General features: G+C 37.3%; 1 protein-coding gene across 2 annotated transcripts in view; it reads right to left on the minus strand.

Annotated features, from left to right (window-relative positions):
• The window catches only part of LOC125262387 (adenylate cyclase type 9), a 74,991-nt gene that overhangs the window by 8,988 nt on the left and 43,198 nt on the right, over positions 1-22,805 (minus strand). For both annotated transcript variants that reach the window (XM_048181145.1, XM_048181136.1), the window contains exons 3-7: positions 12,497-12,666; positions 8,327-8,422; positions 6,291-6,532; positions 3,328-3,430; positions 2,851-3,059 (exon numbers count right to left, since the gene is read on the minus strand). In XM_048181145.1, the coding sequence (XP_048037102.1) occupies positions 2,851-3,059; positions 3,328-3,430; positions 6,291-6,532; positions 8,327-8,422; positions 12,497-12,666 (820 nt within the window). The remainder of the gene's footprint in view (positions 1-2,850; positions 3,060-3,327; positions 3,431-6,290; positions 6,533-8,326; positions 8,423-12,496; positions 12,667-22,805) is intronic.

Here is a 22,805-nt window from a genome sequence, read left to right on the forward strand (position 1 = left end):
GTGACATAAGAAGGGGATCTTATTATTATATTACCACCTCTTAATCTGCACATTTCCACCCACGGCGCTGTCATTTTGTTTTCACAAGCGAAAACAGTGTACCAGTTCTAACGTCATGGCAAAAGTTTGAGAAAAGCATGCTAACTGTTCTGTCATTGGCTGCACAGACAAGCACTGAACACTATTTAGAGTCTCATTAGCTTGGATAGCCTGCAAGTTGACCCTGGCAAGCTCGATTGCTAAAAAAAGGAGAGTTTCTGTCTGAGTGATATTTTTGAAAATTATTAGACCATTCACAGCATTTGATAGCAGTCATAAACATTAGCCTGGTGTGTATGGCTCTGTTTGGCAAACAGGTACACTAGGTATAGTGGGCGTTCATACAGGTTTTGCACAAAAGATTAACATGACGGCACATGCTAGTCGATGAGTTGAATCAACTCCACAGCAACTACATAAATTTATCCACTAACCGTTCAGAAACGTCCAGTTTCATTCTAAAAGTTGTAACTTCTTCCTAAGTCTCTCCATCAGTGTCCGACTCCAGTTTGAACAATGTAAGGCTGAACACTGTTACTGACAATCATTTTGGCTGCGTGAGATTCTCCAGCTTTATTGTTGTTGAGCAACTGAAGCGTGAGCTGTTAAAGCTCCTCCTTCTTCTGGAAAAGGGGGTCGGGAGCAGCAGCTCATTTGCATTTAAATGGACACACACAAAAATGGCGTTTTTCTGCTCACAGCCAAATAGGGGCAAATTTGACAAGCTATAATAAATGATCTGTGGGGTATTTTGAGCTGAAACTTTACAGACACATTCTGGGGACACCAGAGACTTATATTACATCTTGTAAAAGAGGGCATTATAGGTCCCTTTTAAATCTGATCACTCAAACCACTTCAGGAGGTTGTCTGAGACGCATTACAGTTGAAACTGGACAAGTGTAAATGCATCTGGTTATTGAAGCCACATATGAAAATTTTACTTTTCCCAAATTGTTAAAAAATGTAAGTGTGAGTGTTATAGGCTATATGACATGTTATAGCTAGAAACGTCAGTGCTACTGCATCACGCATCGCAGCAGATGTGTAGAGTATCTCTTCAGCAAGCTGATGCACAAACTGCTGCAAATTAAACTGAAAGTAAGTCACAGACGCTCAACACACAATCATCTTCAAGTAGTGAGACTAATGATCTAACCAGTGCTGATGCCGCTCTCTCTCCTATTGCAGTCTTTGATCTTAAAATTAGCTGATGATCAATAAAATGCAGCTCATATGTGTTTCTTTCGTTGACGTGAACTCTGTTAAATCTGCATATAGTGCTGGAATTAAAGATCGGATTTATATGCGTTTTGCAGAGACATATTTATGTGGCCAAATGCAAATATAGTGGTCAACATATGAAGTGGATCAAAACCTTTCATCAAAGTTGTCTTAAAACCTTCTTCTTAGGACAACTTTGATGAACTTTTTTGATCCAGTTCAAATGTTGACTACTATATTTAAACCATTTTAACAAATCAGATCAGTAAAATGATCAGTAAAAACACATGAAGTGATCAGGTGTAAATTTAACTAAAATCATAGAAGACATTTTATGCTACTTAAATTAAAATAACTTATTTAGTTTACCACGATGTGCTAAAATAACATTTGTTTTTTAAAAAATAAAAACAAAAAATGACAAAAATACAAACAAAATTACTAAAACTTTAACTAAAATGAAAATGAAAATTAAATATCAATAAAAATAAAAAATGAAAATTAAATATAAATTAAATAATATGATAAATGAAATTATGAAAATATTATAACATTTGAAAATATAAATTACAAACAAAAAAAACATTAAAAATATTAATAAAAACTATAATAGTATCCAAAGATACTAAAATCACACTGATGTGAACAAAAACACAGTAGGAATAGTATTCAGTCTGTAGTCCATCATCCAGACAATGAAACACTCAAAACGTGTCTAAAATTTCCAAAAGACCAAAAATGTACTGGCTGTAAAAAGCACATAATTGATATTGACATTTTTAGCAGACAGTAAAATCAAATCTCACCACAATTTCCAGGCAGTAAAACAATTATCTGCATTTAATCACATTGCTAAACTACTAGCTTAAAAACTACTGGCATTTATTTGGCTTCAATTAAGGTGACTGAAAGCAAATAAATTGCATTTAAATTTTTATTTTTTCTACAAAAGAATGATAAAGCTTGAATACGAAACATGGGTTTGTATGATCCTGGAACAGATCCAGCCACATGCCGGTTAAAACAGAGGCTGAAAGTGTAATTCCACTAAATTATTTAACCACGTATATTACTTTATAATATTTTCAGCTCAGTCCCATTCTGTTATAGCGGCAATATTTGTAGAATTCGTTCATTTTAAGAGGCTTGAAATTCTTGTTGAAAATACTCATTGGAGGCATTTCTGGAATGCATCAAAATGATAATTCAATTTGATTTGTTGAATATTTAGAGCAAGTAAAACCTTCTTTTTCCTAATGCACACAGGCAAGTTTAAATATGATAGTTCTGGTATCATTTATTCACCCTCATGTCATTCCAAACCTGTAAAATGCATTTTCTTCAAAATTAGAAGTGACATGTTGCGCCATATTTGATTTTACACAAGTGTCAATGAGATTCAGAAGACCTGGAATACACAGTAAAGCCTTTTTTGGGTTCAACTGCCTATAAACCCATCGTCAATGTCATTATACGTATAAAAACAAAACAGGCAGGTCATAATTTTTCAGAATGTTTCATTAAAAATAATTCCATGGGTTTGGAACGACATGAAGGCGACTAAATAGTCACAATCTTAACACTCACCGTATAGCAAGCACTAGGGCCAAACATTCAAGCACAGCTGCAACTGCGGCCACTATAAGGGCAGGTGTGGGCAGGGGCTGCTGGGTAACCAGCGGTCTCAGGAAGCAAGCCAAAGACAGAGCCAGGAAAACACAACAGCACAGGAGCATGTCTAGGAAGGAGCTAAATGTTGGACTGGCAAACGTCTGGACGGGAGCATGTGTCTTAACCTGAAAATGAACAGAAAGAAATGATTGATCAAATAAAGTGAGACGTTTGATTCGAAGGATATTATTATAACATCTTTACGTCTCATGATATCTTTACATGCATTTCAACAGACACACCACCAGAGGGCGGTACATACAGCAAAACTAAATTTTCAGTTCTGAGCAGTTAGCCAAAATTACAGACTGAGTAAAAAAAAAAACAGTAATAAACATCATGACAGAGTGAGAACAAATGAAAAGTGACAGATGAATGAAAGGAACGCCTTACCTCGTCCTGGTAGCTGGTCCTGTAAGCGGACTCCAGGGATTTGTCTATGAAAGCGTGGCTCAAGTTGTTGATGGGCGGTTTGAAGAAGTAATCTTTCATCAGACTGCAAGACCGAAGCACAGAAAACAACATTAGGTTGTGGAGGGAATTCATCTGGAGGGGATTGCATCTGTTTTCTTATATGCATGCAGAAAGTTTGCATAGAAATGAGGCATGTTTGTGGTGAAAAAAAGAAAAGGAGAGGCACCTTCTCTCACTTCAGTAGCACCCAAGAAGGAAAAATTTTATTTTCTATAGAATTTTTTGTATGCACTATGTTAGAAGCATGGACTCCAGGAAGAATAGCTGTGTTTTCACAGCTAATGGAGATTGAAATAAATACAAATACAAATACAAATGCATTTGGAAGAAACTTTTTTTCAGTTATTGCAATGCAGTGTTGGGGGCAATGCATTACAAGTAACTTGAGTTACGTAATCAGATTATTTTTTCAATTACTTTTAAATTTACAACAAAATATCTGAGTTACTTTTTCAAGCAAGTAACACAAGTTACTTTGTTTTCTCATTTATTGACTGACAGCTCTCCTGTCTCCATGTTGAGAGAAATAAAGTGTAGAGGTGTTGTGTGTGAACATGATGGTTATTGTAGCTCTAGACTAAATGTGAAAAAGCATTTACTCATTTCACTTACACAAAAACAGATTCAGTATTCCTCAAAATGAATAAAAACAGTGTGTTTATTGCGCAAACATACAATAATTAAATATATTAAATTAAACAAATATCCTTCTGTATTATTAACCTGCTGACCATCAATGATCCAATTCAACCATACTAATAAGCAAAAATGACTTTAGTAAAACATCACATTTGTGATCAGCCTGAAGCTTATTCATTTCACTTTTGGTATGAAAGGGCCTTTTCTTTTGCCAAAAATAGAGCTTTTGTGTTGTTATTAAAAAACAACAACAACAAGCAAGCCCAGAATAAGTAATGAGATAATGATAATAAGTAATGCAAAAGTAATGTAACACATTACTTTTCATGAAAAGTAACTAAGTAATGCAATTAGTTATTTTGCCAGGGAGTAACACAATATTGTAATACATTCATTTTTAAAAGTAACTTTCCCCAACACTGATTGCATGTTAATTTTGGTGTAAATCAGACTTGCAAGCGCCATATTCGCAGTTTATGAAAAAACAAACAAATGTTGTTAAATACAGTTTCATGTTCTCATGTTTATTTTTTGTAATGCATGAGAAGTATTAATGTTAAAGATTTGCTGTCTTTAACAGATTTTCTTTTTTTTTTAGTTTTATTATAGTGTGAATTTTAGTAAATTGCCGTCAATCCGATTAGAGTCAATTTGACCAATTCCATAAAGTAGTGCCCTTATTATGCCGTTTTTAAGGTTCCTCATTTTGTTTTGAAGGTCTCCTACAATAAGTTTACATGCATTCAAGGTCAAAAACACTTTATTTTTTCTCATAATATACATTATTATGAGAAAGAGTATCAGCTCTTTTCTGACAGTGTCTGAAACTTTTCAATAAAGCAGGGATGGACAACTCCGGTCCTGGAGGGCCAGTGTCCAGCAGAGTTTAGCTCCAACCCTAATCAAACACACCTGAACCAGCTAATCAAGGTCTTCAGGATTAGTAGAAAGTTATAGGCAAGTGAGTTTTTATCAGGGATGGAGATAAACTCTGCAGGACACTGGCCCTCCAGGACCGGAGTTGTCCATCCCTGCAATAAAGGATTCAGTCTCTCTAAACCCTTCCTTTCTGAGAGCCTACTCTGCTCTGATTGGTCAGATGGTCCACTCTGTTGTGATTGGTCTACTCTGCTCTGATTGGTCAGATGACCCAGTCTGTTGTGATTGGTCTACTCTGCTCTGATTGGTCAGATGGTCCACTCTGTTGTGATTGGTCTACTCTGCTCTGATTGGTCAGATGACCCAGTCTGTTGTGATTGGTCTACTCTGCTCTGATTGGTCAGATGGTCCACTCTGTTGTGATTGGTCTACTCTGCTCTGATTGGTCAGATGGTCCACTCTGTTGTGATTGGTCTACTCTGCTCTGATTGGTCAGATGACCCAGTCTGTTGTGATTGGTCTACTCTGCTCTGATTGGTCAGATGACCCAGTCTGTTGTGATTGGTCTACTCTGCTCTGATTGGTCAGATGGTCCACTCTGTTGTGATTGGTCTACTCTGCTCTGATTGGTCAGATGGCCCAGTCTGTTGTGATTGGTCTACTCTGCTCTGATTGGTCAGATGGCCCAGTCTGTTGTGATTGGTCTACTCTGCTCTGAAACCAAACACCCATTAGCAAATCTAAATTTCAGCTCCGGCGGCTTCCTCAGCACTTGATACACAGTGATATGAACAGTAATGATTGCATCATTGTTCGCAGGCAGCCAATGAAGATCATAGACTGGCATTATGCAAATTTGTTACAAATATACTTAAGTTTGTGCAGCAAGTAAGGCTGGAATTTTTGGCGACTCGTTTCAGAACCAATTTTTCCTTTCAGGAAACAATAACTCCTTTTATCTGCACTTTGATCTTTGAAATTTCACAGACCTTTTTCATTCACAAACAGCTGCAGTATATTACACACCACATGAAAGGTATTATCTGAAAAAGCATAACAGTGGCACTTTAATAGAGCTATATCAGCACCGAGTTAAACTGGATTACAACGGTTACTGATTTTGCACTAAAATACTGTAAGTAACTTTTTAGTGCATTGATAGCGTTTGTTGAGGAAGACAAGAAAAATGGATCGTCCAGGACTGGAGGACACGCATAGTACATCACAGCACACTACATCAAAGTGCATCAAGTGTCCCTCTGGGAACAGCATGACCTCCGCTGGCGGATGTTAAACAATAACGTTCCATCTTATCTGACATTTTTGTCCCAGCGGGCTTCGTCCTCACTGCTGTCGTTCCCTACCTGTCCTCCTTTATTACGTCCACAAAGTGAGCGTCGCTCCTCTCGCGGAAGTTTTTGGAGCGCAGTGGGATGAGGGCGGAGTGGTCCATCGTCCCCATGCCGCAGATTCCTCCTCCTCCGGGCCACTTCTTCTCCTTCTCCTGCAGCATCTCGCACAGAGACGTCTGGCTGTGGGTCAGGGGCTGCTCCAGATGAGGGCTTAACAGGCCATTAAGGGTCTTGGGACTCCTGCCTGCCGGTCCCTGAAGAAGATTCGGATGGAAGACGCAATCATTGAAAGAATCGCGGCACAATCAGTGTTGGGACCATATTATGCCCTTTTACACAGTCTTGATTTTGTTTTTGGGTTCTACTATCACAGGTTTTCATGCTTGAATATTCAAAAAACACATTATTTTTCACATATCCTCCATTGTTGCAGCACCTCTCTTCCCAGTCTGTCAGTATCGCTCTGTTTAGTTCCTGTCTCTATGAAGCCCCTCCTTCAGAAAAGCGCGATGTGCTCTGATTGGTCGACTGAACCAGTGTGTTGTGATTGGTCAACTGCTTCAAGCATGTTTGGGAAATGTCACACCCCTTACCATAACCGCGAGTTTCAACACATTACTAACATATTTTGCATATGTCTTGGGCAGGAATTATTTAAATGAGGAATATTGTGACGTGTTCATTCCTGAAAGAAAACTCAAAACTACAATGGAGGCGTTTCAGGGAGTTCAGAAACAGTGTTACTGATATAGAGAATACTGTGACTTTGTGCTTTGTAACTTTGCAGACCTTTTTCATAAGCATAATATGTCTGCTTTAATAAGAGGGCATTTCAACAAATAAGATAATACATAAGACATTTCTCATTTATGCACATTTATGGTTCTGGTGTAACCAACATGCACAAGTTGTTAATGCAAATGCAGTTCAACTTTGTGGTTGAATCACACAAAAACCATGTCCAGGTCACACTTTATCTCAAAACCAAAAGAAAAAAAAAAAATTAATAAGAATTATATTTCACTTAAAGGTACAGTGTGTCAATTTTAGTGGCATCCATCTATCGGTGAGGTTGAGAATTACAATATAGAGAAGCTACGGTGGCCAGCACAGGACAAAGATGTCATCATTTGAGACAGCAGAGAGTAGCCAGTCAAGCAAACATGCTCGATAGAGGGTTTGTCCATTTAGGGCTACTGTAGAAACATGCCGACGAAAATGGCGACTTCCATGTAAGGGGACATTACGTCATAAAAACATAACGGTTCATTATGTGAGCTCTTCATACACCACTGAAAACATAGTTATGTATATTGCATTGCATTTATGTCAATAGATCCTCCTAAAATATACACATTGCACCTTTAAATGAAATAAAAACATTATTTTCATGTCAATTAGGCACATTCTCATGTAATGTAATTCTCATTACTGTGTCCAGATGTTTTCCTTTTATTGATTTATTCTTTTCTTGTCATTTTCATTATTCTCAATACAAATTTTTACCAGTAGACAAAAAAGGCACTAGACAGTAAATACAATTATAAAGTAAACTACCATTCAAACGTATGGGGTCAGTAAGATATTCATCAAGGATGCAATAAATGAATCAAAAGTGACAGTAAAGACATTTTATAACATTACAAAAGCATTATTTTGAACTTTCTAGTCATCAAAGAATCCTAAGAAAATGTTTCACGATTTCCACAAAAATATGAACCAGCAGCAGAACTGTTTACAACACTGATAATAATCAGATATGTTTCTTGTGCATCAAATCAGCATTTTATAATGACTTCTGAAGGATCATCTGACACATCATGTTTTTACTATTATAACCAATAGGTGGCGCTATCTGGTAGCCTTGCAATGAAGCATTGCTTTTTCTAATCTAAGACAGCAGGACATTTTAATTAATGTCCTTGTCTTATTGCATTATTTATTGAAATTCCATTGTATAAATTGCACCAAACAATGCAGTTTAGTTGGGCACAAAAAAAAACTGAAAAACTGGGGATTTTTAGATTGTACTCATTGAGATCACACACCTTGCTGTTGATGGTTTTGTGATCAGGATCTGTGCAGCTGTTGCTGTGAAGCAGCCCGTCTTCAGAAGCTAACACGCCACATGAGGGACAGGCAGACTGATGGGAGACCAGCAGCAAAACATGAAATGGAATTACAGAGCACAGTCACAAACACTTCACTTACTGTTTTAATTCAATAAAAAAACTAAAGTTAGAAACAAGACTCCACATGGAAGGATCAGTGATCCAACTGTTCATGATGCTAGTGTGCCGATTGTTATTAGCACATTGCTAAGTGATTGCTATGGCATTGTTAGGATCTATCTATCTATCTATCTATCTATCTATCTATCTATCTATCTATCTATCTATCTATCTATCTATCTATCTATCTATCTATCTATCTATCTATCTATCAAATATTAATTGTACATAAATAATAATATTGATGCATCAGGCTTTTATTCCTCATATAATACAGTGAGAATATGAAGCTCTAGCTCAAACTCAAGGAGAAAAAAAACACACATTTTATTCAGACTACTACATTTATAACAGACTACTTGCATGAAATGCATATAAACATTAGTTGTCACTCTATATCACACAATAATATGTATCAGTAAGAGGATATTTAAATGATTATTATGTTTTATTATCAAAGCTCTGTATTTTTTATTGCTATGCAATGCAATACAATACAATGATGATTGAAAGATTCCTCAAAAGTCTCAAAAGCCTGATGGATCATAGAAGGGAATGTTCCATTATATCTTTTTGCAAACATTATAGGAACGTTACTTTTGAATGATCTCTAAATGGTCTACTGACAAGTAGTTAGTAACCTTTAAAAAACATAAGACGAACGTCCAACTAAAACATTTCAGAAAAAAAATGTCCCATGAATTACGTATAAATTACGTGCAGTAAGTGATTTCTGAGAAACACTGTTGATATTTGAAATCAACCCCCAAAAAAACCCTCCCTTCATTGCTCCACCTTCTTGCTCATGCTCTCTCCTCCCCCATCATAAGTGGACATGCCCCCTTCTTCTGATTGGCTACAAGTGTGTTGTGCCGCTCGGTCTGATCCATGTTCAACAGCGTTTCTCAGAATTTGCTTACTGCACCTTTAACTACAAACGTGTGTTCATAACATTGGAGAAACCTTGCCAGAACGTTCTAAGAATGTTCTGAGATGACTGTGGTTTTCAAAGTTTAATTCCTACAGGCTGATTTATACTTCTGCGTCGAATGTACGCTGTGTGTTGCACGCGTAGCCTACGCCGTAGCCTGACATGCACCTCTCCAAAAATGTAACCAGTGTTGGGAAAAGTTACTTTTAAAAGTAATGCATTGCAATATTGCGTTACTCCCTACGTTACCCTACACTTCCTGTGTTTCTTAGTTACTTTTTATGAAAAGTAATGAGTTACATTACTTTTACATTACTTTTTCTCACCTGGGCTGGGCTTGCTTGTTTGTTTTTTAATAACAACAAAAAAAAGCTCTATTATTGGCAAATTTTAAGGCCCTTTTACACCAAAAGTGAAATGAATAAGCCTCAGGCTGAAGGACATGTATAATTACGCCTGTACAGTAGTGGATTAAAGACTCTTATTTCTAAATCTAAAGTAATTTTTGTTTATTATTATGGTTGAATTGGATCATTGAAGGTAATCATCAAATACATGGTTTAATAAAGTGAGACTAAATGCATAAAGTATATTTGTGTAATTTAATATAGTTAATTATTACAGGTTTGTGTAAAATTCTGAGTTGGCATTTCACTGTTTTTATTCATTTTGAGGAATACTGAATGTTTTTGTGTAAGTGAGATGAGTAAATGCGTTACTTGCGTTACTTATTTGAAAAAGTAACTTTTTTAACATTTTGCTGTAAATTGGAAAAAGTAATGTGTTACTTTACTAGTTGCTTGAAAAAGTAATCTGATTACATAACTCAAGTTACTTGTAATGCGTTACCCCAACACTGAACGTAACAACGGGTCAATTCTACGCTGACCACAAGCGCTGTGATTGGTCGGCTAGAACCCCTCCCTCGGGTTAAAAAACTGGCGTGGAGCAAGCGGAGAAGATTTATAGGAATGAAAAAACGCTCTGTTTCATGTCAAACTGCAACAAAAGTCATTGCCTATTTTCCGCCATCACTGCTAAAGCTTCTCTGACAACATACATGACGAGCTGCTTCTTCTTCGGCTTTTGCCTTGATACTCAACATGACCGCGGACACAGCCTACTACCGGTCTGCATGTTGCACGTTGACGGAGACAACAACGCAGAAGTATAAATGAAAACCGACGCATAGCCTACGGTACAGAGGCTCCGGTGCAGAAGTATTAAGGGCTTGTTGAAACAACAGTAGTAGTGATGGCAGCTTTAGCAAGCAGCTCTTAAATGTGTTGCATCTGGCATTTAACATTTGCCATTTGAATATGCAGGGGATTAAAAATCAGCAGCGCTTAGCTTTGGAGATGAATAATTACTACAGACGGAGACAGACAGACTCTTGCTTTCCCTCTCTGCTGTTAGCAGCGGTTCTCCTGCCCTCCCTTATCTTATTTTCCGCTATCGCTTGCAACCAAAGGTCCCATCAGTATTAAAGTACAATGACGAGAGTATCTTTTGCAAAGGCTGCTGGGTAATGCAGCGTCCTCTGAAAGGTTGCTTGGATGAATGCGTCGGGCATTTGACTGATCGATCAAATTTAAAAGGAGAGGTGGATGCATTGCACACAGGCACATTATGATCTCACCGTTCTGACCACGCTCTCTTATTGACGTGCTCATTACGATCCCTCATGGCCTTTCACAAATCACTGCAGTGTTTCACACAATGCATCAACACGGCGTGTTTCCAGCAGGGACTTTTCATCAGTAAATGGAAAAATGCTGTTCGGAGAACGCTTGAGAGAATGCAGCATGCATTGAGATAAAAGGAAACCCAATACAACACCCAATACACTGACTACTTAAATTTAAATAAACATTTGTATTAATATATATTTAGAAAATCATTTGATGGACATGTTTATTAACTTAGATAACAAAAATCCAGGGACTAAAATCAGCTCCCTAGCTCCCTATGCAATATATTGTGAACACAAAATTAGACAACACCAAAGGTCATTATAAACTAAATTAGTGGTTCTCAACCAGGGGCCCGGAGCCCATTAGGGGTCTCCGCAATATTTCATGGACCTCAAGATGATTTAAAATAATCAGAAAAAAAGACAAAACAATTATTAAAATGAGCTAAAAGTGCTAAAAATCTAGATATTTTTATTTTATTTATTTATTTATTCAGAATAAACCCTGGATATAAGAGGGAAATATCTATCCATTCCTTCTATCCTAGAAGTCTCTTGCAGGTAAAAGAGAGAAAAAAAAGAAAAGAAAATATTGTAGTATCAAGCAACATCTAATGAGTCATATCACAGTTAAAGGAACACTCCACTTTTTTTTTGAAAATAGGCTCATTTTCCAACTCCCCTAGAGTTACACATTTTTTCGAATCCATTCAGCCGATCTCCAGGTCTGGCGGTACCACTTTTAGCATAGCTTAGCATAGTTCATTGAATCTGATTAGACCGTTAGCATCTCGCTCAAAAATGACCAAAGTGTTTCAATATTTTTCCTATTTAAAACTTGACTCTTCTGTAGTTACATCGTGTACTAAGACTGACGGAAAATGAAAAGTTGAGATTTTCTAGGCCGATATGGCTAGGAAATGTACTCTCATTCCGGCGTAATGGTACGGCAGCAAAGTTCCTTGGTTATTACGCCGGAATGCGAGATGCTAACGGTCTAATCAGATTCAATGAACTATGCTAAGCTATGCTAAAAGTGGTACCGCCAGACCCGGAGATCGGCTGAATGGATTCGAAAACTGTAAAACTCAACTGTTTAACTCTAGGAGAGTTGGAAAATGAGTGTTCCTTTAAATTTCCAAAATATTGATTTTAGATTGGGAGAAAATTATCATCATTATCATTATCATCCACTATAGTGGACATCATGCATCAATAACACAGCCACATAACACTAAGACATATACAACACAGAACAACGAACTGGGAGAACTGAAGGTTTAAATACACGAGGGAGGTTAATCAACAGGGAGCTGGTGTGTAACTACATTAACATCCATGGAAACTAACTATGAACACTGACCTTAGCTCTGTCCGAGCCCGGTGTCAGAGCGCAGGCTGAGGATGTGATGTCAGGGCTGAAGGACGTGGCACTGAGAGACTTTCTGAGCTCGCTCGTCACCAGACCAGACGGAGGGCAGCTCCACTGGGTGTGCTTCACCTTCCTCCCGGATATCAGATACGTCTTAAGACCTGTAGAGGACACACACACACACACACAGTGACCATCAAGTCCCAGCAGTGTTTGTCCATATCACTTTGGTTCATTGTACACTGACCTGTGTTGACGGCGCTCGAATGGATTCATCAATCAATTCTAAGCAAACACATGGTGTGTGAAGAGAGACACTTACAGCAACACACATCAGCGTCTGTCAAGTGCACACTGTACTGTTTTTGTCACGACAAAGACATTTGCAGATGTCCACTAAAAGGGAACTCATACATATATATATATATAGCTTATTTTATATGAGGTTTGCAATTTTGCAACTCAGTTACCAATATTTGGGACATTTTAAATTACTAAGTTGTTTGGTTTTGTTAACATCAAACTGAACAACCAAAACAAAACAAAACAAAAAAACAAAACACTAAGTTAGACTTGGCTTATAGTTATGATCTTATGTTTATAGGAAGTTTAAAAATATGTAATAATTTTTTATTCAATAACTGTTGTGTGGTTTTATCTTCTAACAATAACCAAGCAATAAATAAAATAAAATAAAATAAAATAAAATAATAAAATAAAATAAAATAAAATAAAATAAAATAAAATAAAATAAAATAAAATAAAATAAAATAAAATAAAATAAAATAAAATAAAATAAAATTAAATAAAATTAAATAAAATTAAATTAAATAAAAAATCTGGTTTTATCTTCTAACAATAACCAAACAATAAACTTAAAAAAATAAATGAAATTAAATTAATTTAAATACAAACATCTCAAACAGAATAAAATATTTAATACTTTTTCATACAATAACAGACAAGGTTAAATTGTTGAGCCTGATGAAACAATCACCATTTCAATGTGTGTAAAAATTAAGATAATGAAAACAAAATGACTTGTCTGTATCATGGTCAAGTGGCTAAAAACAACCAAATTGTCACTTCCTGGTTATCACAATTTTATGGAATTAAATTAGTGTCTGCAAAGCTTTACTCAAGGTCAAAATGTACAATATGACAACAGGAAAGTTAGATATAATGTTATAAACCAGTCAGGTTTTTAAAAACCACATGATTTGTAAGGGAAATAAGAGGTCAGTACAATTTAAGACTTACTCAACTCTGACTAAAAGCTGGTTTAGCTGGTGTTCCAATTGACAAATGCCCAAAACCAGCAATCCAGACCAGTGCAAACCAGCCTGGCATCCAAGACTGTTTTCATAGGGTTAAATAAAGAAGACATTATTTTCAGAAATAATTCATGTCAGCAGGTGCTCAGTCTGACTCTGAATAATCAGATCTTCGACTGAGAAGGTAAAATCAATCTACAGTCACTGTAATGAAACATCCTAATAGTCTCTCTGTGAAACACTTGCTGAATGCATCTAATTTCTGGAAAGCAGCAAGAGATACAAATAAACTCCACAGGGAAGTTTGATGATGGAAGAGAAAATGAGAAACATCGACTGTGAGAGGTCAAGTGTTTTATAGCCACAACTAAAAGAGTCACTTTACACCAAAATACTGCTAGCTCTACACATACAGCTTCGGCTGACAGCAGAGCAACTAAAAACGTCTGGGCCAATGTCAATGTTTGGACTAAGCGTCTGTGTTCCTGTCCTCACGTACGTAATTCACCTGTCAGCGAACAGCGGCGTACTGGCAGGAGAAACATGAGCTGGCGTGGAGGAACAGATCTGGCATAAAAGTTACTGTGCGGCTCCATATGGGGCCTCTTAAAATTTCATGAATATTTAATGAGGTTCAAAAACAGGGATTTCATTTTGGCCACTTCACAAGATAACCTAGAAAGAAAAAACCTGGGAGGTTGCCCAATGTTCTTCAGAAACATCTAATATATCCCACCCAGTAACAGGTGCCATGAAGAAGAGATAATCAGTGTTATTCACTTCACCTGTCAGTGCTCATAATGTTATGCCTGATCGGTGTATATACACACAAACACACATTCTCGCTCTCTTTGGAAAAATGTCACATAGCTAGCCAAGCAATAACTAACAGTAGCTCAGTAGTCAGTATCTTAGATGCTTTAAGCGTTTTTCCTATGCAGGGACTATTTTTAGAAAAGGTCAAAGAACAGAAAAACACTAAGGACCACTAATGTGTCGACTTTTCACCAAAGCGATCAAAACCGCAGGAGCTTTAAGCAGACTTCCTCTTCTCTCAGGGACACAATACTGTGTATAAACCACAAAGAAACTCTCAATTTGAATATGAGTGAGTGACAAGGCCAGACCAGCCATCACGCTAGCTGAAGCGCACACATCCTAAAACATACATGAGATTCTCTTGAAGCTGTCAAGAAATGTCTAGGCCATTTTTTTATTTTTTTTGCCATAAAACAACATCTATCATAAAAACATTTCAACGGTTCTAAAAATAGGCTTAATTTTCTTTACGCAATTAAAGTATGGGGTGAAAAATGACCCGGACATTTCTTTTTGAGATTTACTCCTTCTGTTCATACTCTGCCACTCAAGCACAAGCGTAGGAGAAAAAGGCAATTATGAGAATGAAGAACATCTCAGATCCATCTTCAAAGTAATTAACAGACAATAAAGCCTCACCTCCCACAAAAACCTGGCACATAATTAAATCCATCAGAGCAGAGAAGACAAGTGGGTCACATCTCCAGACGTATTCCAAGCCCTGAGCCAACAAGACAGTCAATTCACACCCAGCTCAATAAAAGAGCTCAATCTCAGAGCAAGACGAGAAACAGAAACGAGGGGCATCAAGGGCTTTTACTGCATATGCCTGACATCAGGAGCTCATAATAAGCAACAACTGACTGTATGATGTAGCCATAGAATCCGGTTATACAGGTGCTCATCATATAATTAGAATATCATCAAAAAGTTGATTTATTTCACTAATTCCATTCAAAAAGTGAAACTTGTATATTATATTCATTCATTACTCACAGACTGATATATTTCAAATGTTTATTTCTTTTAATTTTGATGATTATAACTGACAACTAAGGAAAATCCCAAATTCAGTATCTCAGAAAATTTGAATATTACTTAAGACCAATACAAAGAAAGGATTTTTAGAAATCTTGGCCAACTGAAAAGTATGAACATAAAAGTATGAGCATGTACAGCACTCAATACTTAGTTGGAGCTCCTTTTGCCTGAATTACTGCAGCAATGCGGCGTGGCATGGAGTTGATCAGTCTGTGGCACTGCTCAGGTGTTATGAGAGCCCAGGTTGCTCTGATAGTGGCCTTCAGCTCTTCTGCATTGTTGGGTCTGGCATATCGTATCTTCCTCTTCACAATACCCCATAGATTTTCTATGGGGTTAAGGTCAGGCGAGTTTGCTGGCCAATTAAGAACAGGGATACCATGGTCCTTAAACCAGGTACTGGCAGCTTTGGCACTGTGTGCAGGTACAAGTCCTGTTGGAAAATGAAATCTGCATCTCCATAAAGCTGGTCAGCAGCAGGAAGCATGAAGTGCTCTAAAACTTCCTGGTATATGGCTGCGTTGACCTTGGACCTCAGAAAACCCAGTGGACCAACACCAGCAGATGACATGGCACCCCAAACCATCACTGACTGTGGAAACTTTACACTAGACCTCAAGTAACATGGATTGTGTGCCTCTCCTCTCTTCCTCCAGACTCTGAGACCCTGATTTCCAAAGGAAATGCAAAATTTACTTTCATCAGAGAACATAACTTTGGACCACTCAGCAGCAGTCCAGCCCTTTTTGTCTTGAGACGCTTCTGACGCTGTCTGTTGTTCAAGAGTGGCTTGACACAAGGAATGTGACAGCTGAAACCCATGTCTTGCATACGTCTGTGCGTAGTGGTTCTTGAAGCACTGACTCCAGCTGCAGTCCACTCTTTTTGAATCTCCCCCACATTTTTGAATGGGTTTTGTTTCACAATCCTCTCCAGGGTACGGTTATCCCTATTGCTTGTACACTTTTTTCTACCACATCTTTTCCTTTCCTTCGCCTCTCTATTAATGTGCTTGGACACAGAGCTCTGTGAACAGCCAGGCTCTTTTGCAATGACCTTTTGTGTCTTGCCCTCCTTGTGCAAGGTGTCAATGGTCGTCTTTTGGACAACTGTCAAGTCAGCAGTCTTCCCCATGATTGTGTAGCCTACAGAACTAGACTGAGAGACCATTTAAAGGCCTTTGCAGATGTTTTAAGTTAATTCGCTGATTAGAGTGTGGCACCAGCTGTCTTCAATATTGAACCTTTTCACAATATTCTAATTTTCTGAGATACTGAATTTGGGATTTTCCTTAGTTGTCAGTTATAATCATCAAAATTAAAAGAAATAAACATTTGAAATATATCAGTCTGTGTGTAATGAATGAATATAATATACAAGTTTCACTTTTTGAATGGAATTAGTCAAATAAATCAACTTTTTGATGATATTCTAATTATATGACCAGCACCTGTATATATTCCCACTTAATTGAAATTATAGTTGGAAATACAGCACATGAGTTGTATGGATCACTTTAATTATGTGTAAATCATGCATGTTTAGAAGGACATTGGGAAATAATAAATAATGGAATAATTTTTTACTGTGGAAAGTGGCTTTTAAAGTAAAGTCTTGATGCAGTATTTTCACTTCTCATCAGCGCTCTGAATGATTGAACATGAGGAATATTCACTCTGAAGACATGGAGCGACAGCTTAGAATGAATAAGCAATAACCATGTTTCTGAATCACACCCTGCTGTCACTGCCTGCTGTCGCTGGTCATCTTTTATCATTAAATGAGACTGTTTTATGATTCATTGTTTCAATGCTACTGACATTTTGCCTGAGGTTGCAAGAACAAATGAGCCAAGCGCCAGAGCCTGACTAAGAGAAGACAGAGTTGCTGCAGTCAGACAGCCACAGGTGAGGATATTTTCAGTTTTATTCCATTTCCATTTAGCCCGCTATTTCAGCAACATGAAATCAAAGCTGACCCATTTACTTTCTTAATGCATGATTTTATTATGCAGACATTGAATGTTTAAACAAGATTGGACAGACATTTTTACAAGTAAAAAAGACTTTCCATCATTATTGTTACCTATAGCAGACAAAGCTTACATTGTTGAATTTAAAAGGGTACATCACCACTTTCAATAAAACATGGCTGCCTATACAGTAGAAAGGCAGTAGAAAAACGTGAAATCTGTGCTACCTACTATAGAAAACAGAGAAAAAAGGCTGCTGTCTTCCCTTTTGTCAAATAGATAGAAAACCTACCCTTACCCTTACAATAACTGTTCTGTTAAAGCGGACCTATTATGCCCCTTGTCACAAGATGTAATATAAGTCTTTGGTGTCCCCAGAATGTATCAGCTCAAAATACCACACAGATCATTTATTATAGCCAGTCAAATTTGCCACTATTTGAGTATGAGCAAAAACACAATGTTTTTGTGAGTGTCCCTTTAAATTCAAATGGGCTGCTGCTCCCGGCCCCCTTTCCAGAAAAGGGCGGAGCTTTAACAACTCGGACTTCGGTTGCTCAACAACAACAAAGCTGGAGAATCTCACGCAGCCAAAATGACGATTGCCAGTAACGGTGTTCAGCCTTACATTGTTCAAACCGGAGTCGGACACTGATGGAGAGACTCAGGAAGAAGTTACAACTTTTAAAATGAAACTGGACGTTTCTGAATGGTTAGTAAATAAATTTATGTAGTTGCTGTGGAGTTGATTCAACTCATCGACTAGCATGTGTCATCATGTTAATCTTTTGTGCAAATACAGCGTTGAATTGACCCTCGTTTGTGAAGCAGTCCAGCATAAAATGGTAACAACACTCTACTACAACAACTTAGCTTGACAAACATCAACCTAAAACAGAAAAAAAAAGTATAAACAATGAATAAATTATGTTTTTTGTGCTAATGTTTTGAGGGCATTATTGAATACCATATTTGAACAAAGACTCTATTAACGTTTGTTTATAACTTTGCGAGAACCTTGCCAGAACATTAGACAAAGTTATGAGAACATTCCCTGTTCCCTTTTAGCACAATGCATTGTGGATGTAACATATGTACTGTATGCTTCACACATGCATAGCTACAGAATGGACTTCGTTAAAGGGTTAGTTCACCCAAAAATGAAAATTCTGTCATTTATTACTCACCCTCATGTCGTTCCACACCCGTAAGACCTTCATTAATCTTCAGAACACAAATTAATATATTTTAGTTGAAATCCGATGGCTCCGTGAGGCCTCCATAGGGAGCAATGACATTTCCTCTCTCAAGATCCATAAAGGTACTAAAAACATATTTAAATCAGGTCATGTGAGTACAGTGGTTCAATATTAATATTATAAAGCGACGGGAATATTTTTGGTGCGCCAAAAAAACAAAATAACGACTTATATAGTGATGGCCGATTTCAAAACACTGCTTCAGGAAGCTTCAGAGCATTAAGAATCAGCGTATCGAATGATGATTCGGATCACGTGTCAAACCGCCAAAATGCTGAAATCACGTGACTTTGGCGCTCCGAACCGCTGATGCAAAAAGATTCATTATGCTCCGAAGCTTCCTGAAGCAGTGAAATTGGCCATCACTATATAAGTCGTTATTTTGTTTTTTTGGCACATAAAAATATTCTCGTCGCTTTATAATATTAATATTGAACCACTGTACTCACATGAACTGATTTAAATATGTTTTTAGTACCTTTATGGATCTTGAGAGAGGAAATGTCATTGCTGGCTATGCAGGCCTCACTGAGTCATCGGATTTCAACTAAAATTTCTCAATTTATGTTCAGAAAATGAACGAAGGTCTTACGGGTGTGGAACGGCATGAGGGTGAGTAATTAATGACATTATTTTAATTTTTGGGTGAACTAACTCTTTAAAGCTGAGATGTCATTTCTTAGTCAAATTCAGTGCATTCTATTAATTACATATTCAAATCAATTCAGGATGGATAAAAAAACTCTGTCTTTTATCTTTGAATATCAACATAAACATCAGATTACAGAAGAAAATAGTTTGCGAACAACGCTTTGACTGGAGCAACTGCGTTCAGTTGTGATTCCTTCAGAGATGTCAAGATTAATCGCAGGGCTATTCAAAGGTTTCTAACACGGCAAGTCATTTATCCCGGGCGGATGCTCCGGATGGCTCGCTCGCTCACACGGTGAGACGCTTAACGCGGCACTGCTCTGACAGCCGAGTAACAGACCGATCGATCGCATTGATTATGGGGCAAGTCTTGGCTGAGCCCCATCAATCACTTGTCTCTGCCTTCAAAAACCTCCTCCTTCTCGGACAGAGGGATAAGTGTGTCAGAGAGTTCTGATACATGGCCTTTTTTAGGCTTTCCCTCAGGAGCGAAGCTTTTGCAAACACTGTGTACGTGTGCGGAAAGTGGCTCACTGAATCAGCATTTATAAACAGCAACTTTCTGGCTGCATTGGGCGCCACCTGCTATAGGCACCAACTAAGCTGCTGGAAAAAAATATTTTCATATAAATCACAGCTTATTCTGACACATAAGAATTGTATATTCATTAATATTATTTGAATTAGTCATATACGGTACATTACGGAGCTAATAGCCTGTGTTCATTTATTTGTTGATATCAAACCATGTGTGGAAAGAGGCAGCAGAAAAAAGAGAAAAGCTCAAATGAAGCCTCTGCATCACTTCAATTCTGTTTGTGAATTAAAAAAAGGAGAATGGTTATTTTACTTCAGTGTTAAGTGAAGTTTATCAACAATGAAGCTCATTAAAACATACACTACCATTCAAAATTTTTTTGAAAGAAGTCTCATACTCTGCATTTTTTTGTTCAAAAACACAGTAAAAACAGTAATATTGTGAAATATTTTTACAATTTGAAGTAACTGTTTTCTATTTGAATACATTTTAAAATGTAATTTATTCCTGTGATGCAAAGCTGAATTTTCAGCATCATTACTCCAGTCTTCAGTGTCACATGATCCTTCAGAAATCATTCTAATATGAGGATTTGATGCTCAAGAAATTCTGATTATTATTATCAATTTACCAACAGTTCAAAGATTCACTCGTGTTTATGCTCATAACTTTTGACGCGTCCTAGAAACAAAATAGTTTTTTCCTCTGATTCCATGGCTCATGCCGATTGGAATGCACCCTATAATGTCATGAAAAATGTTCTGCCTACTTTTTTTAACTCCTCCTAAAGTGTTTGTCCAATTTGCATGAAATTTGGTATGTAGCATCTACTCACACTCCAGGCAAAAAGTTATTGGTATATGTCATAACAGGCATGACTTGGGGGTACATGCACAGTATCCTCACAGCGCCACCTACTGGTGCCGAGAAATGGCTCTTTTTGCTTATAACTTTTTAATACCTTGTCCTAAAATCATTAGGATGATGAGCATGATCTCCTTAGATTCCTTGAGGCATGCCATGCTGAGTTAAACGATATCCAGTTTTCTTTGGGCGGCCATTTTGGGTGTCGGCCATTTTGAACTGTCACAAAATGTTTTACGAACACATGAACATTTCGTTACGAAACTCGGTATGATTCATTGAGGCCATGTTCTGAGAGGACCTGTAAAGTTTTAGGTCAGCGCCCCCTAGTGGTCAAGACATACAATGAAATTTATGAAAATGCTTATAAGAAAAATTCAACATATTTGCATCATTAGATTTGTTGGATTATGCCGAGTCCTACGATACCAAATTTGCCATATTCTACCATACTTACTGTCCGCTATATTGAATTTTATTCAAAACATACTTTTTTGAACTCCTCCTACAAAATTTGTCCGTTTTGTACGAAAATTGGTATGTAGCATCTACAGACACTCATAACAAAAAGTTATTAAAAGATTTTTGATAGACACAACCGTTGTTTTATACTGTGTCAACAAATTTGACTGCGAGCACGCCAAAATGGGTATGCAGCTGTATCTTTGCAAATATTTTGTGTATTGACACTAAACTTACGTATCATCACAGGCATGACTTGAGGGTGCATGCAGAGTTTCGTCATAGCGCCACCAACTGCTCAGAAGTTATAAACCGTGTTATTATGTTATAAGTGCTTTAACTGATGTCATTTAAACAGCTTTATCCTAACTTCATGATCACAGATGTCCACAAATATTTACTTTTCGGCCCTTATTTGGCTAGACCCCGTAATTGTTGCTTGCAGCTATATTTATTATTATTATTATTTTGTTTTTAGTTAATTTATCTATATTTTATATTTAAAATTCAGAATTTGTTTTTATATTTTGTAGCTTATATAATATAGGTCTACAACTGTAAATAATTGTACACAAATTCATTTTTATTGTTTTAATATTATTATTTTTATTGACAGCTTCCTAGTTACTAAGTTTTTGTTGTACGGAAAACAGTGCAAATATCTCTTTTTCTCTTTATTGTCATTTTCTGGTTCTCTATTCAATTTAGGTTGTTACTCACTGAAAATCTTGCCCCCTACTGATGCATGAATTCAGGGTTGCCAGGTTTTCACAACAAAACCCGCCCAATTGCTACTCAAAAGTAGCCCAAAACTAGCACAATCAGGTTTCAAGGGGGGTCCCCCGGTAAAAATCGCGTTCCGGGGGTAAAATCCGCTTTTGGGCGGGGTTCCCCTGGTAAAATTCGCATTCCAGGTGCTAAATATCATGTATCTATGAGATTCTTCTTTTTGCATCATTCTGCTGTGGTATATACATTGAGTTTGCTTATAATTTTCTGTGTGGGTTTAAAGTAGCCAGTTCTCCTTTCACAGGCCAACATGATGAATATCCCATCAGCTCACCCACACTACTGTCAGCATTTCCATTCAACATCCAACAACAGCTTTGTCCCTAAGAGTACAGCACACATAAAAGTACCACTTCACACCAATTCTGCCTGTCCACTCACTCTTCGGCCATATTCACAAGACAATAAAAGACCTTAACCCCTTCCTGCCCCGAGTGCTAAATGGGTCAATGTCAAGAGTTACTCAATGTCAACCATGCTGCACTCCACAATCAAAACAATATTTACAAGTGCAACACTCCCCACATCGTGACCATGCAGAAAGAGTCTGTCCACTCAGCATGAAATGAGAACAGAAAGAGATGGGACTGAGAGAGGAACCCATAAAACCAAAGACGCGAGCGCTGAGCAC

The sequence above is a fragment of the Megalobrama amblycephala genome, linkage group LG1 (assembly GCF_018812025.1).
Source record: "Megalobrama amblycephala isolate DHTTF-2021 linkage group LG1, ASM1881202v1, whole genome shotgun sequence".
Classification (NCBI taxonomy): Eukaryota; Metazoa; Chordata; class Actinopteri; order Cypriniformes; family Xenocyprididae; genus Megalobrama; species Megalobrama amblycephala.